We start from the raw sequence: 13,484 nt of genomic DNA, 5'->3' as shown, positions 1-13,484 counted from the left end.
TCCAATTTTTTTATGAGGTCGTTCACATTTCCAATTAAATGCGACTTGTGTGTGATCTCCAGTGCGAACTTTAAACGCCCCAAAAGTGTCGCGCATGAGCATTGGGAGACACGACGACGTCAACACACAGTGAGCGTGTTCGGTGTTTTTAGAAATCGTCTAAACTCTGGGCTTGTCTCGCAAAATACGGTCCAGTTCTTCATAAAATGGACAGGTTACAAGTCCACGGCCGCTTCGTTTGTTTGAGTCTTTAGCCTTGTTGTATTTGGATCGAGGCTCTTTATTTTTCGAGGCCTTAGTCTAACCCAAAGTAGACTGTATATTAATGGACAGAGGCAACAGAACTAGAATTAGAATTTATTTATTTGGAGGATAAGCCCCTTGAGATGTCACAGGATCTACTCTGTGCTTTGGAGGAAAATGAGATCAGACCACACCTTTTAATAGGATTAATCAAACTCTTTAAAGAACTTTTCCATGCTTGTGGTCACGTTCTACAGTTTGAGTATATCAGATGGAGAGCAGGGGTCTGTAGTGAAGAAGAAGAAGAACTACAACGTGAAAAGTAAAGGAACGGAGAAGATGGAAACGTAAGTAAAAGTAATTTATTGTTTTATCATTATTCGTTTCACATTGTAGTTCTTCTTCTTCACTTGGCGCTTGATCGGTCCGTCGGAAAACAGAGTCCCGCGGTCACTTCCGTTGTGGCTTTTTTTGTTTTGTTGTGGCTTTTTGTTGTGTTGTCGCATTTGTATTTGTTGCGGCGTTGGCGTTTGTTGTGACCCCTCTTGGCTTCCGTACAGGCCCTAAGTCTGCAGGTCACATGTACAGACCATACAGCGGTGTGGCTTCGTAGTTTACCAAAGTCGCACTAAAACATTTTGGTAATATGGTAATATTGTACACCACGGTAAAATCCTGAGACGGTTTCACAGTATTAAAATCTGGATACCTCCCAACCCTAGTGGATCAAATCTTCATGGACAGAATTTGTTCTTTGTTGACTTTGTTGGTTGAAGATTTGGTGATGAGGCAGACATTTCCGCAGATATTTCACCACAGAAAAGCATTAATGTAAGCGACGTTTACCCTACATCGCAGCACTTCCAGCCGTTGTGAAAAAGGTTATTACTGGGGACCACTGTTGGGCAAGTTACTTTAAAACTGTAATGTGTTATTCATTACTTGTTACTGTCATTTTAAAGTAATTTGTTACATTACAATATTACTGCATTTAAAATCTAAGACATTACACGATTATTACAGCACTTTTAAGTGACTCACCAAAATAACTGCAAAGATGCTGAACTTTTGCGCCGTATATGGACTGAACCAGGACTAAACCAGAGCTGAACCAGGACTGTAACAGGACTAACCTCGGACTGATTCCAGGACTGAAGAGGAGAACTAAACCAGAACTGAACTAGGACTAAAACAGGACTCACTGTCATGGACGGGCTGGAAGGTGACCGCAGGAGAAAGGAGCGGCTCTGCTCCGCACCTCATGGAGGTAAGAGCGGCTGTCGCTTGATCGTGCTTTATGGACCCTGCTGCTCGGGCTCACGGTCCTGATTTCAGCAACTGTTTGTGGGTACAAGACCCGGTGCAAGACTCTGCTACAGCACATAACTTCTACCTTCCTTCAACGTGTCCAGAAGTCCAACTTTTTGTGTGATGTTTGCATCTTCCTCTGCCTTTTGAGTGTGACCTCAGGAGACTTTGTGTGTGCAGAACGTTTTGTCGACATTGTTGATTTTGTTGGGGAGAAAACTTGCAAACATACAGCACTTCAGACTCACACTGCTAGTGATCGAACATTTATTTTAAATCTGGCAGCTGAACACATCTGTACTGTACAGGACACAGGAGTCCCTCAGCCAATCAGGACGCAGCGGGAGGAACACAATACGTGTTCATACAGGTCTAAACAGCGTGGAGTTCTGTGTCGGTCCTTTCGCCCGCGGTTACATGAAGGTCTACGCCGCCACACCTCCGGCGTTTCACCGCTGCTGATATCACAGTGATTTTAACGAATTTGTATGAAGAAAAACCCACCACTTCAATTCAGTTAAAAAAGCTTTGTGACGCTCAATACTCACAATTGTACCAATTGAAATATTAAAATTTTTTCCCCTGTTATGCCACATTCCTGCGTTACAGCAAAAAGCAACGCATTACTGTAATTCGTTACTTTTATAACACGTTACTCCCAACGCTGCTGGGGACGACTGTTGTAGAGTGAAGTCCACCAGTACAGCTCTGACTCGTGTCCATTTATCTTAGAGAAGCAAAAGGAAAAACATAAAGACGTCACTCAAAGTCTTTAATACCAACGCTACATCAATTACCCATAATGCATCCTGCTGCTGCTGCTGCTGGTGGTGGTGGTGGTGCGGCGTGGAGGTCAGTGTGTGTTCGTGTTTGCAGCGGTCGCGTGCGTAAACCTTCCTCACATATTAATCCAGAGGCCCTCCCGCTCCTCGCCCTCGTCGCCTTTGATACGAGCGCGCTGGTTAAATCATGCAGACAGCTCATAATGGGCCCTAATTGATAAGAGACTCCAAATGTCAGAGCGCAGCAACGAGAAAACCCAGGGATGATGGAGCTTTATTGGCTCTCCCCGAGGAAGAAGGGAGGAGGAGGACAAGAGGAGAGAGGGAGAGGAAAGGGAGAAAGAGGAGAGAGAGGAGGAGTAAAGAGAGGAGAGAGAGAGGAGAGAGGGGGTGGAAGCAGAGAGAGAGGAGGAAGGAGGGAAGTAAAGAGAAGAGGGAGAAAGGAGGAGAGGGGGAGGGAGGAGGGAGGGAGAGAGGGGAGAGGAGAAGGAGAGAGAAAGAGAGAGGAGAAGGAGAGGAGGAGGAAGGAGGGAGGGAGTAAAGAGAGACGAAAGAGGGAGTGGAGAGAGAGGAGGAAGGAGGGAAGTAAAGAGAAGAGGGAGAAAGGAGGAGAGGGGGAGGAAGGAGAGAGGGAGAGAGAGAGAGATTGAGAGGAGGAGGAGGAGAAGGAGGGAGGGAGGGAGTATAAGAGAGACGAAAGAGGGAGTGGAGAGAGAGGAGGAAGGAGAGAAGTAAAGAGAAGAGGGAGAAAGGAGGAGAGGGGGAGGGAGAGAGGGGAGAGGAGAAGGAGAGAGGAGGAAAGGGAGTAAAGAGAGAAAGAGGAGTGGAGAGAGGAGAGGAGGAGACAGGAGAGGAGAAGGAGAGGGGAGAGAGGGAAGGAAAGAGAGAGGGGGATGGAGGAGTAAAGAGAGGAGGAGAGGGAGAAATAAAGAGAGGAGGAGAGGGAGGGGGGAGAGAGAAGAAGGAGAGAGAGGAGAGGAGAAGGAGAGGGGAGAGAGAGGGAAGTAAAGAGAGAGGGGGATGGGGAGTAAAGAGAGGAGGAGAGAGAGGAGAGGGAGAAGTAAAGATAGGAGGAGAGGGAGAAATAGAGAGAGGAGGAGAGGGAGGAGGAGAGAGGAGGACAGGGAGGAGTAAAAAGAGAGGAAGAAGTAGAGAGAGGAGGAGGGAGGGAGTAAAGAGAGAAAGAAGGAGTGGAGAGAGAGGAGAGAGGGAAGTAAAGAGAGGAGGAGAGAGGAGGAGGAAAGGGGAGAGAGAGAAAGACGAGCGGAGTGATGGTAGAGGAATTCAAGGAAGAGGGGGCAGGATAGAGGAGAGAGAGGAGGAGGAGGAGAGAGAAGGAGAGAGAAGGGAGAGGAGTGGAGTGTTGGCGGAGAGAGAAGGGAGAGGAGTGGAGTGTTGGCAGAGAGAGAGAGGGGAAAGGAGAGAGGAAGAGGGAGAGAGGAGTGGAGCGATTTGAGAGAGAGGGAGAGGAGAGAAAGAGGACAGAGGAGAGAAAGAGTAGAGGAGAAGGAGAGAAATACATTTTAAGATTGTCTGAAAACTCGAGAAAAAACACAAAATGGATTGAATCAGCACATCTTCGGGAGCCTGTGATCAATACGAGCGTTCAGGGTCGTGTTTAGGAGTTTAATTTTCAACAAAAACGAGGTGAGCGTTGAGCTTGTGACTCATGTTATGTGTGAGAGATTTATTTAACAGCACAAACCAGCCTCAGACAGAGCAGTGCTTCCAGTTAACATCACACCTCCAGGGAACGTTGATGAATCAGCTCCAGTTTGCATTCTGAAATATTGTTGTTGCACTGATGATTTTTCAGCTCCAAATAATCTACAAATGTCCAAATAATTCCCTTGTGGATCAATAAAGTTTGTCCCTCTCGTTTCCACACATTTTGTTCCAACTTTTCTCCACAAACTGTAACTCGAGCGACGTAAAACTGTGATGAATAATTACAGCAGGTACGATCCCACTAAACTACGCCAGGGCTCATTAGAAAAACATGAAAAGCCCTCATATGCACTTTAAAATCCATTTCCTCCGCCATAAAGTTTCCTCGTCACAGAAATAGTCTGAGGATTCCTCCGTCGGAGCAAATGAACTGAGGTGTAAGTATTATTGCTTTCACCAGGGCACCGCCGCCGTCACCTCAAGAAGAAAAACCTTTAGCCGCCACATTGAACAGTCAAATCTGTTAAAGGTTGTATAGAGGATTTTCCAAGGAAGGAGAAATCCAGCGACTGTTTGTCCTTTTTCAAATGTTGCTCCTACGTAGAAACGCCTCCTCCCTCCTCCTCTTTACGCCAGAAACAGGTTTGTTTACAGCCGGTGCGCTGCACATGACTTGTAAACAACTAACTACAGTGAGTGCGTATACATGCACATCAATAACCGGTTATGATCGGGTTTTTTGAGTATCCCGGTTTCTTGATGGTGCATGTAAACGCAGTAACCCGGTTTCAGTAACCCGGTTATGGCAGTATCCCGGTTATTAGAAACCGGGTTACTGTAGCTGGTTTATTCCGATAGTAACCGGGATACTTGTGGCATGTAAACGCAGTATCCCGGTTACTGCAACATAAAGTTGAGTCGCATGCGTCCAAAAGACACTTTCCAGCCTTTCACCACAACAGTAGTGACATAAATAAATTGACCAACATAAATAAAGTGACCAAACGAGTGAAATGACTGTAAAATTAAGAGCTGCGCTAAACCTGCACACGTACAATCTGCACTCGTACGACCTGCACTCGTGTGACGCTGAAAAGCTAAAACATGAACTATCTCCTATACTCTATATGCACGGAACACACTTACCATCATCAGCGCCTCTTCTGTCACAGAAATAACACACATAATCCACAGAGTCGTGTCATTTAGTCCAAAAGAAACTGATCGCATCAGCGGCGCAAGGAGCGAGTTGTTTTTATCGCCGCTAACAGTTTATGCTAATTAGCCAAACGGTCCTAAGTTTCGTTTCTGTAAAACGTAAACAAATGTGATCAGAGCTGAATTATCTGATCAAACGGGCTGATGTGTCTATAGTGTTTATGGTTTATATGTTGTAAAGTTGAGTTTATTTATGCAGAAGATTTTAATGAAGAATCTGCACAGTGGATTGTGGGAGATCTCGTAGCTCCTTAGCTTCTTATGCTAAAGGAGCTCACGGTTTGTATTTTTCCTGGTTTATGAAATTGATTTAAGTTAATTTTTGCGCCTGCGCATTTGTAAGATTATGTCAAGAAACCGGGATACTCCATTTGATCATGTATACGCGGATATGAGTGTCCCGGTTTCTCAGTGTGCATGTAAACGCAGTAACACGAATACTGACATAACCGGGGTATGGCTAATAACCGGGTTATTGATGTGCATGTATACACACTCATTGTTGGTTAGGCAAGGTGGAGAAGTGAGGAGCGGGGAGAGGAGTATGGAGTAAGAAAGCTGTCAAAAATATTCGTGCGCATAAAATAGAAATCCGTGCATATTTGGCTGTAGTTGCGCATAAAATAAATATTTGTAAACTCTCAAATGAGTCCAGTCGTACATAAAATATATTGTGTGTATTTTATCCATCAGAATACGAATTGAAAAATTACGACGTCATGAATTACAATCACGAAATGAAATGCAGCTGAGATGAAGACTGGCTGATGTTCGCTGTGGCTGTAGTCGTGAATGTTTTAATCTAAACATACAGAGAACCTGATATTTGTTAATTAGCCCTGGGATAACGTTACGTCGGATGTTCACCAACTGGCTCCACTATGTTTTCTAACATATAGGTGCAATTTCCCGTTCAAAGGAGGTGTTTCTACACAATATTATACAGCAGCGTTCGGTTCCCGAATTCAAGACATTTTTACAATAGATTTTAATTAACCCACTTGTTGTTCGCTGTTGTAGCTTCTTGTGCTTTTACTCTGTTTTTACTCTGCTACAAACTTGAGCTGCACAGTCTTGATCTTGATCGATGTTTCTTCTGCTCGATGGATAATGTCTGTGAAGTGATGACGTATTTTTGACAGTAAAGTTCCGTCTGTGAATTCGTATTCGTACTGATGAAAGCGTAATCGTAAATTTTCATTTCGTGATGATTGTAATTCATGACGTCGTAATTTTTCAATTCGTATTCTGATGGATAAAATACACACAATATATTTTATGTACGACTGGACTCATTTGAGAGTTTACAAATATTTATTTTATGCGCAACTACAGCCAAATATGCACGGATTTCTATTTTATGCGCACGAATATTTTTGACAGCTTTCTTACTCCATATGCGCGGAGATTCCATGCGAATGAACTACTACAACACGCAGCAGCAAGCGGACTCTTTCTTTGTCTTGAAAATTACGTTTTCAGACATAGGATATCGCATTCGTGTCCTGAAAAACGTTTGTCTAACTCTTGGAAATAAAGTACGTTTTCATAATAAGCAGAAGTTTCCTGTCCAGGAGTAATTTGTGGACCAGTGCGTCAGTCTTTAGACCCTGCGTCTGCTTTCAGTCGCGCCATCGCTGGAATGAATCTTCAAGAATCACCTTAGTTTGGCTTCGCTGCTTTTCCCCTTGTCTTCTTCTTTCAGCGACCTCAAAAACGGACTTTCTTTTGCGGCGAACTGCTCCTGGATTCTTGTCGCCATTGCAACAAACTTTGTGCGAACTGCGAGGAAGATATAGGTCAAAAAAAGCCGCTAAGAACTGTTGCGTTGGTGGAGTAAACAGCGTCTGTGCGTCTTGCGTCATTGACAATTTGAAATAAAATAAAAAATCCTCCATACAACCTTTAAACAAATTCTTACAAGGAAAAAAACATCAATTTGAATCTGTTTTTTTTTTTGGAAGTAGATGTAGGTAACGAGGTAGATTTACTTGAGTTACTTGATCTAACTGGAGGCACTGCTCTGTCTGAAGCACCGTTACTCAAATTAAACTTCAATCTGAGTTTTGTTTTTACATAATCTGACCAGAAAGAACCGATTTAAATCAAACTACAAAAGGTGGGCTGATTTGTGATGTTAAAAAAGTCTTAAAACTTCTTCAACAGTGTTTGTTAATGTGTGTCACTATGGTAACACCTAAATATTCCACTATAAGAGACACGTGTAAACAATGTTGGGAGTAACGTGTTATAAAAGTAATGAATTACTGTGCTTTTTGCTGTAACGCAGTAATGTTACAGCATTACAGGGGGAAAAAAAAAAAATGATGTTATTAACCTGGATTGAAGTGGTGGGTTTTTCGTTTTTCTTCATACAATTCACTAAAATCAGCACAATATCAGCAGCGGTAAAACGGCATTGTTACGGTTCCAGGTGTCAGGGCGGGCCCAGAGGTGCGACCGCGTAGACCAGGGTGTCAAACTCATTTTGGTCCGGGGGCCGTATCCAACCTACATTGATCCCAAAGGGGCCGGATCAGAAAACTCATGTCATATAAACCCCAAAAATAACAATAAGATCAAATATTTGTGCAGAGAAACGCAAATCTATTACAGAAATCTTTTTTCATTGATGAACTTTTTCTTTTACAAAATATTATAATATTATGAACAACCTGAAACTTTAAGAAAAAATACAATTTCAACACAATGTTTTAACATGAACTTGTATGTAAATAGGAATAAGTCTGTTTTTGTTGTAAAATCCTGCACTCGGCTCCACTTTTCTCATGTTGGACATTTTTCTGATGAGGGTGTCACGGTCAACAGTCAAAACGATCGTCCTTTAAGAGCGTTTGGAAAGAGACAAGTCTTCATTTGTGCTGCTCTGGTGGGAGGGGCCACGTACAGAGACGCTGGAGACGCTGCTGTGATAAACACCACAGAAAATTAACAAGATTTTTTAATAAAACATAGAATTTAAATATTTTAGTAGAAAATCAGCCGAGGGCCAGATTAAAGGTCTTGGAGGGCCGGATCTGGCCCCAGGCCGTATGTTTGACACCTGTGGCGTAGACCGTCGGGTGACTGCAGGCGAAAGGACCGATGCAGAACTTTGAGAACACCCTGCTCCACGGGCTCAGGGTTCTCTCAGGGGCAGTCCTAAGATTCCAAGTCCTAGTCCAAGATTAGTCCTGTTTTAAACCTGGTTTAGTCCTGGTTTAGACCTGGTTTAGACCCAGATTAGACCTGGTTTAGACCTGGTTTAGACCCGGATTAGACCTGGTTTAGACCTGGTTCTCTACATATACGGCGCAAAAGTTCGGCATTCCGTGACAGTTATTTTGTTGAGAGTAACTTAAAGTGCTGCAATAGTCGTGTAATATTTTACATTTTACTGTAGAACACCTTCAGTGTGACGTCTCCAGGGTGATTTCCAGCAGAATGTCCAGGTGTTCAATAAATGTGTTCACAAGTATGATACAATTATATCAAAGGGTTAGGGTTTAAGATTCAAGATTAAAATGTTGAATTTGTGAAGCTAATTTCTTTCCCAGTTCTTGTTTATAATGTTTTTACCTCCTCAAAAACATACCTGGACTTGTTTTACTTTCTTGGGTTCTTTTTAAACACAATATGATCAAGTGTATTTACCTTGTTGACATGTTTCTGCTGCTGCTGCAAACCGTCTTCAGAACTTCAGAACTACACAGTACATATTTTAACATGGACTCCAAACTGCTCCTCATTTTACTTTGCTTAAATTTCCCGAGTTCTGAAGACGGTTTGCAGCAGCAGCAGCCGAAACATGTCAACACGGTGAATACATTTTACTGTATTGTTTTAAAAAGAACCCAAAAAGTTAAAATACGCAAGACAAAATCAACATCTTTGACTTAAGAACTGGAGTTGTTTTATTTACATCTCCAACGATCATAATGTTCTGTTCCACCTTGTGATGTCATGACGTTGTAGTTTAAGATAACAGCTACATTTTACTTTTAGTTTAGTAGAGACTGGCTGACATTATCCAAATGATTCTAGGGAAGGTGTAGGGAGTTTAAAACCACAGTGGAGCACTTTCTGTATTACCGCATGACATCACAAGGTGGAACAGAGTGTTTTCGGTTTTAGAGAAGAACTCAGCCTAAATATGCAGGTTTTGTGTGAATGAAACAAAACACAAGTCCAGGTTTAAAACACAACGGATTCCAGGCACTCCAAAAAAGTAGGTCTTTTAACTATATTTTTCCTCATGCGATTTTGAACTTTTCTACTTTTTTTGAGTGCCTGAGATCCGTTGTGTTTTAGTTTTGATCCTTTTTCCAAGAGCGCCCTCTACCTGCTCCTACTGATTGGAAACCTGCGGCAAACAGCCACATTTTTGTTCTTTCTGCACAAGTCCAGGTTTGTTTATGATGAGGAAACAACATTATAATTAGGGGTGTCAAATTATCGCGTTAATTGCGATTAATTAATTACAGTCATATTTAGCGTGTTATGTTTTTTAATCGCGTTAATCTCATTTTTAATCTCTAACTTTACTGTTTCTGTATGCGAGTTGCTTTATTATAAAACCTGTTTTTATGTGTTGTTGGGACAACAACACACACAAAAAACACATTTATACTTTTTTTTTTATTTCGGTAATTCCACTCGTTGCCGGAAAACCACACAAAACGCCTGCAGTAAAAGCGATGTAAACGTCATGTTAACGTTGGCGGCGTCAGTCGCACAATGGACGAGGTCGAAGAGCCAGTAGAACAGAGCAGCAGTGCACAGGGAAAAACACATTCGTGTCTTGGAAATTATTCTCCCGAAGTGAAATATAAAAGAAAATAACAAATATAAAATCGCCTACAACTTAAATGTCACTGGTGAAAACAACCTGCATAGACTCATGATGTCTGCACTACTGTCCTATAGTGACACATGCACACAACACACAAACACAAACACACACACACACACACACAAACACACAAACACACACACAACACACAAACACAAACACACACACACACAACACACAACACACACAACACACACACACACACAACACACACACACACAACACACAACACACACAAACACAACACACACACACAACACACACCACACACAACACACAAACCACACACACACACACACAACACACACACACAAACACAAAACACAAACACACACAAACACACACAAACACACACACACACAAACACACACACACACACACACACAACACACACACAAACACAATTCATCATCGTCATTAACCTGAGAACGCGCGGACCACGTTTCCTTCCGTAGTTACTGCGCGGACACCGACGTGCTCCCGTGAGCCGCGTGTGGATCGTGTTTTCTCACTACGCTGCGTAAACCGAGCTTCCTCCTGTGAGCCTCTAAACCAGAACTAACACCAAGACTAAAACCAGGACTAACCCAGTCCAGGACTAAACCAGGACTAAACCAGGACAAAACCAGGTCTAAAGACTAAACCAGAACTAAAAGACTAAAACCAGGTCTAAACCAGGACTAAACTAAACAGGTCTAAACCAGTGATCTCATATATAAAGTATTTCTCTATCAGTGATATTTTGAATATGGTTAAGGAAAGACTGAACTTTTTATTGTCTTTAAGTCGACAAAAGTTATTATGTTCAGATTTCCTCGTCTTTGCTACTTTACAGCAAACAGTTTCTTATTCATGGAGACTTGGGCTCAACAGCCAATTTGGAGAGATTTGTTAAACAATAAATGACTTTATAAAAGTCACTTTTTTTGTTCTATATGAGTCTTTTGATCTGCCACAATAATGTAATAATGAATTTAAATGAAAATACCTCAAATTGAAGCTTTTCTCAGCAATTTTTAGGTGAGATTAAAATGAGATTAATTAGATTAATTAATTACAGATCATAATTAATTAATCTCTCAATTTTTTTAATCGCATGACAGCACTAATTATAACCCCCGTAAAAAGACTCCTTTAAAATGGCAAATTTGTTAAGCTAATAATTGCCCGATTTTTGCTATAATTGTTCCACAACTGATCGTTTTTGTAGGGAGTATTCAAAAACTGTTCCCTTGGCTCCTGCACTCTTTCTGAAATTAAGCCTCAAATTGAATTCAACAATTCCATTTGTTTTCTTCATTTCCTCGTACCTTTCCTGGAGGCCTCGAAGCTGTCGTAGATGTTTATCCTCTGAATGTCGTAGGTGAGCGTGGTGTTCGGGAGCAGGGTCCTGTTTCTGTTGATTGTGTTTAAAGCGAATTTAAAGGCCAGTTCTTCTGCTCCGGACGGTCCGCTCTCCACCGACTCGAAGATTCCTCCTGGAAGAGACAGAAAGACGAGGTTTTAGTGAGGAGGGTCAGTCAGGAGGGTCTGCGGGTTTACATGGAGATGTTCATGACTCCAGGTTTTTATACAGAGATAAAACTGTAACAGAAACACACTCACTACACTCTAATGTTTGGCTGCACTTTGAGCCCATGGACTGAATAAAAAAGTGGACTAAGGGAGTGTTACATCACCCACAGCGTTCAGCTCCAGTCAAATGAAGCTCATCGAGAGAATATTACCGACAAAACAGTGAAATGAAAACACACATAGAGCGGGTTAATGCAAACATTTTAAAACCAAAATGACAAGCTTCACAGCAGCAATTACAGAGAAACGGGTGGCAATTTTCCAGCGTAAACTCAATTGGAAACAGTCGAGGGAGCCGGAGTCCTGTCGATTTGAGCTCCCTATCGCTACTACTCATGCACACAACCCCCAAGCGCTGTTAAATACCATCGATTTGAGCTCCCAGAGGCCCAAGTGGAGTAACAAGTCACATTTTAAAAGTGTATTGATTTTATTGTTTTGACCAGTTAAGCATCGACATGTGCGTGTTAGATTTGCGGCAGAATACCTACGTTAGATGATTGAATAGTTTGGATTTAATATTTGATTTTATCGTTATCATTACATCGTATTATCATCATATCATGACTTTGTTAGAAAGGCGCTGTATTTATTTAGTATAAAGATTTTAGTGAGTCAAATGAGTTTCCTCCGCAGGGTGGCTGGGCGCTCCCTTAGAGACAGGGTGAGGAGCTCAGTCACACTGCAGGAGCTCGGAGTAGAGCCGCTGCTCCTCCACGTCGAGAGGAGCAGCTGAGGTGGTTCGGGCGTCTGTTCCGGATGCCTCCTGGACATGTCAATAGTCCCACCAGGAGGAGGCCCTGGGGAAGACCCAGGACACGCTGGAGGGTCTATGTCTCTGGGCTGGCCTGGGAACACCTTGGAGGAGCTGGAGGACGTGTCTGGGGTGAAGGAAGTCTGGGAGTCCCTGCTTAGACTGATGCCCCTGCAACCCGGCCCCAGATAAGTGGAAGAAAATGGATAGATGGATGGATTTCAGTGTTTCCAGCCATTTCTTTCCTCTTATATAGTAGGAGCCTTATTTGATAGAGGATATCGGCCTGTCGAAATGAGCTACCTCTACCCAAATTCATCTAAATGAGTGATGAATGGTGATTCTACAGTGGGAGCATTATTTGATGGCCTGTTGATATGTGTTACCTTTGAATGTCTGGACAAGCACTGTAACTTTCTATTCTATTCTATTTTATTCTATTTTATTCTATTTATATTTATTTATTTATTTTTCATTTTTCATTTAATTTAATTTGTATTTATTTTATTTTAATTAATTTAATTATTATTTTTTTTATTTATTTATTTATTATTATTATTATTATTATTATTATTATTATTATTATTATTATTATTATTATTATTGGTAAATCATTTTGAGGATTTGGACATGTACACAGTCTAATAAACCAGAATTACTCAAACACGTGTGAATGAATGAAACAAAACTCAACTCCAGGTACTTTTTTTTTTTTTTTTTTTTTTATGAGATTAAAACATTCTAACATGACTTAAAGCTCACGTGAATCCATTCTGTGTCATACTGGACCTTTAAAGTAAACAAACGTTCTTCCAATCAAACCACCCACATCACGATCAATAAAACTCAGACACTCGAACAATAAATAGCTCCCGAGCTGACAACAATAACAGCTAAACGTATAAAACAGAAGAGTCCCGGTGATCAGCGCTATTGTGTTCTCGCTTTAGGCAAAGGAAGGAAAGAATAAATAAAAGAGTGTGGCTTTACATTTCCTTTAGTTGTAGCTCATCAGACGCGTTAAAGGTGCTGTCAAAAGCACAGAGAGAGAAAGCGAAAGCGCTGCGGGCTCGTCGGAATATGG

At 41.8% G+C, this 13,484-nt stretch overlaps 1 protein-coding gene across 1 annotated transcript in view; it reads right to left on the bottom strand.

Moving 5' to 3' along the window:
* grik2 (glutamate receptor, ionotropic, kainate 2) overlaps nt 1-13,172 on the bottom strand; it is a 537,576-nt gene extending 524,404 nt beyond the window's left edge. The window contains exons 1-2 of the mRNA XM_055163917.1: nt 13,163-13,172; nt 11,382-11,549 (exon numbers count right to left, since the gene is read on the bottom strand). Coding sequence (XP_055019892.1) covers nt 11,382-11,549; nt 13,163-13,172 — 178 coding nt within the window. The remainder of the gene's footprint in view (nt 1-11,381; nt 11,550-13,162) is intronic.
* Nucleotides 13,173-13,484: the final 312 nt, after the last annotated feature.

This window comes from Boleophthalmus pectinirostris, unplaced genomic scaffold (assembly GCF_026225935.1).
Source record: "Boleophthalmus pectinirostris isolate CB_2022bp ecotype Guang Dong unplaced genomic scaffold, ASM2622593v1 HiC_scaffold_6, whole genome shotgun sequence".
Taxonomy (NCBI): Eukaryota; Metazoa; Chordata; class Actinopteri; order Gobiiformes; family Gobiidae; genus Boleophthalmus; species Boleophthalmus pectinirostris.
Note: the sequence above shows the minus strand (reverse complement) of the source record. Positions and strands in the feature narration are given on the sequence as shown.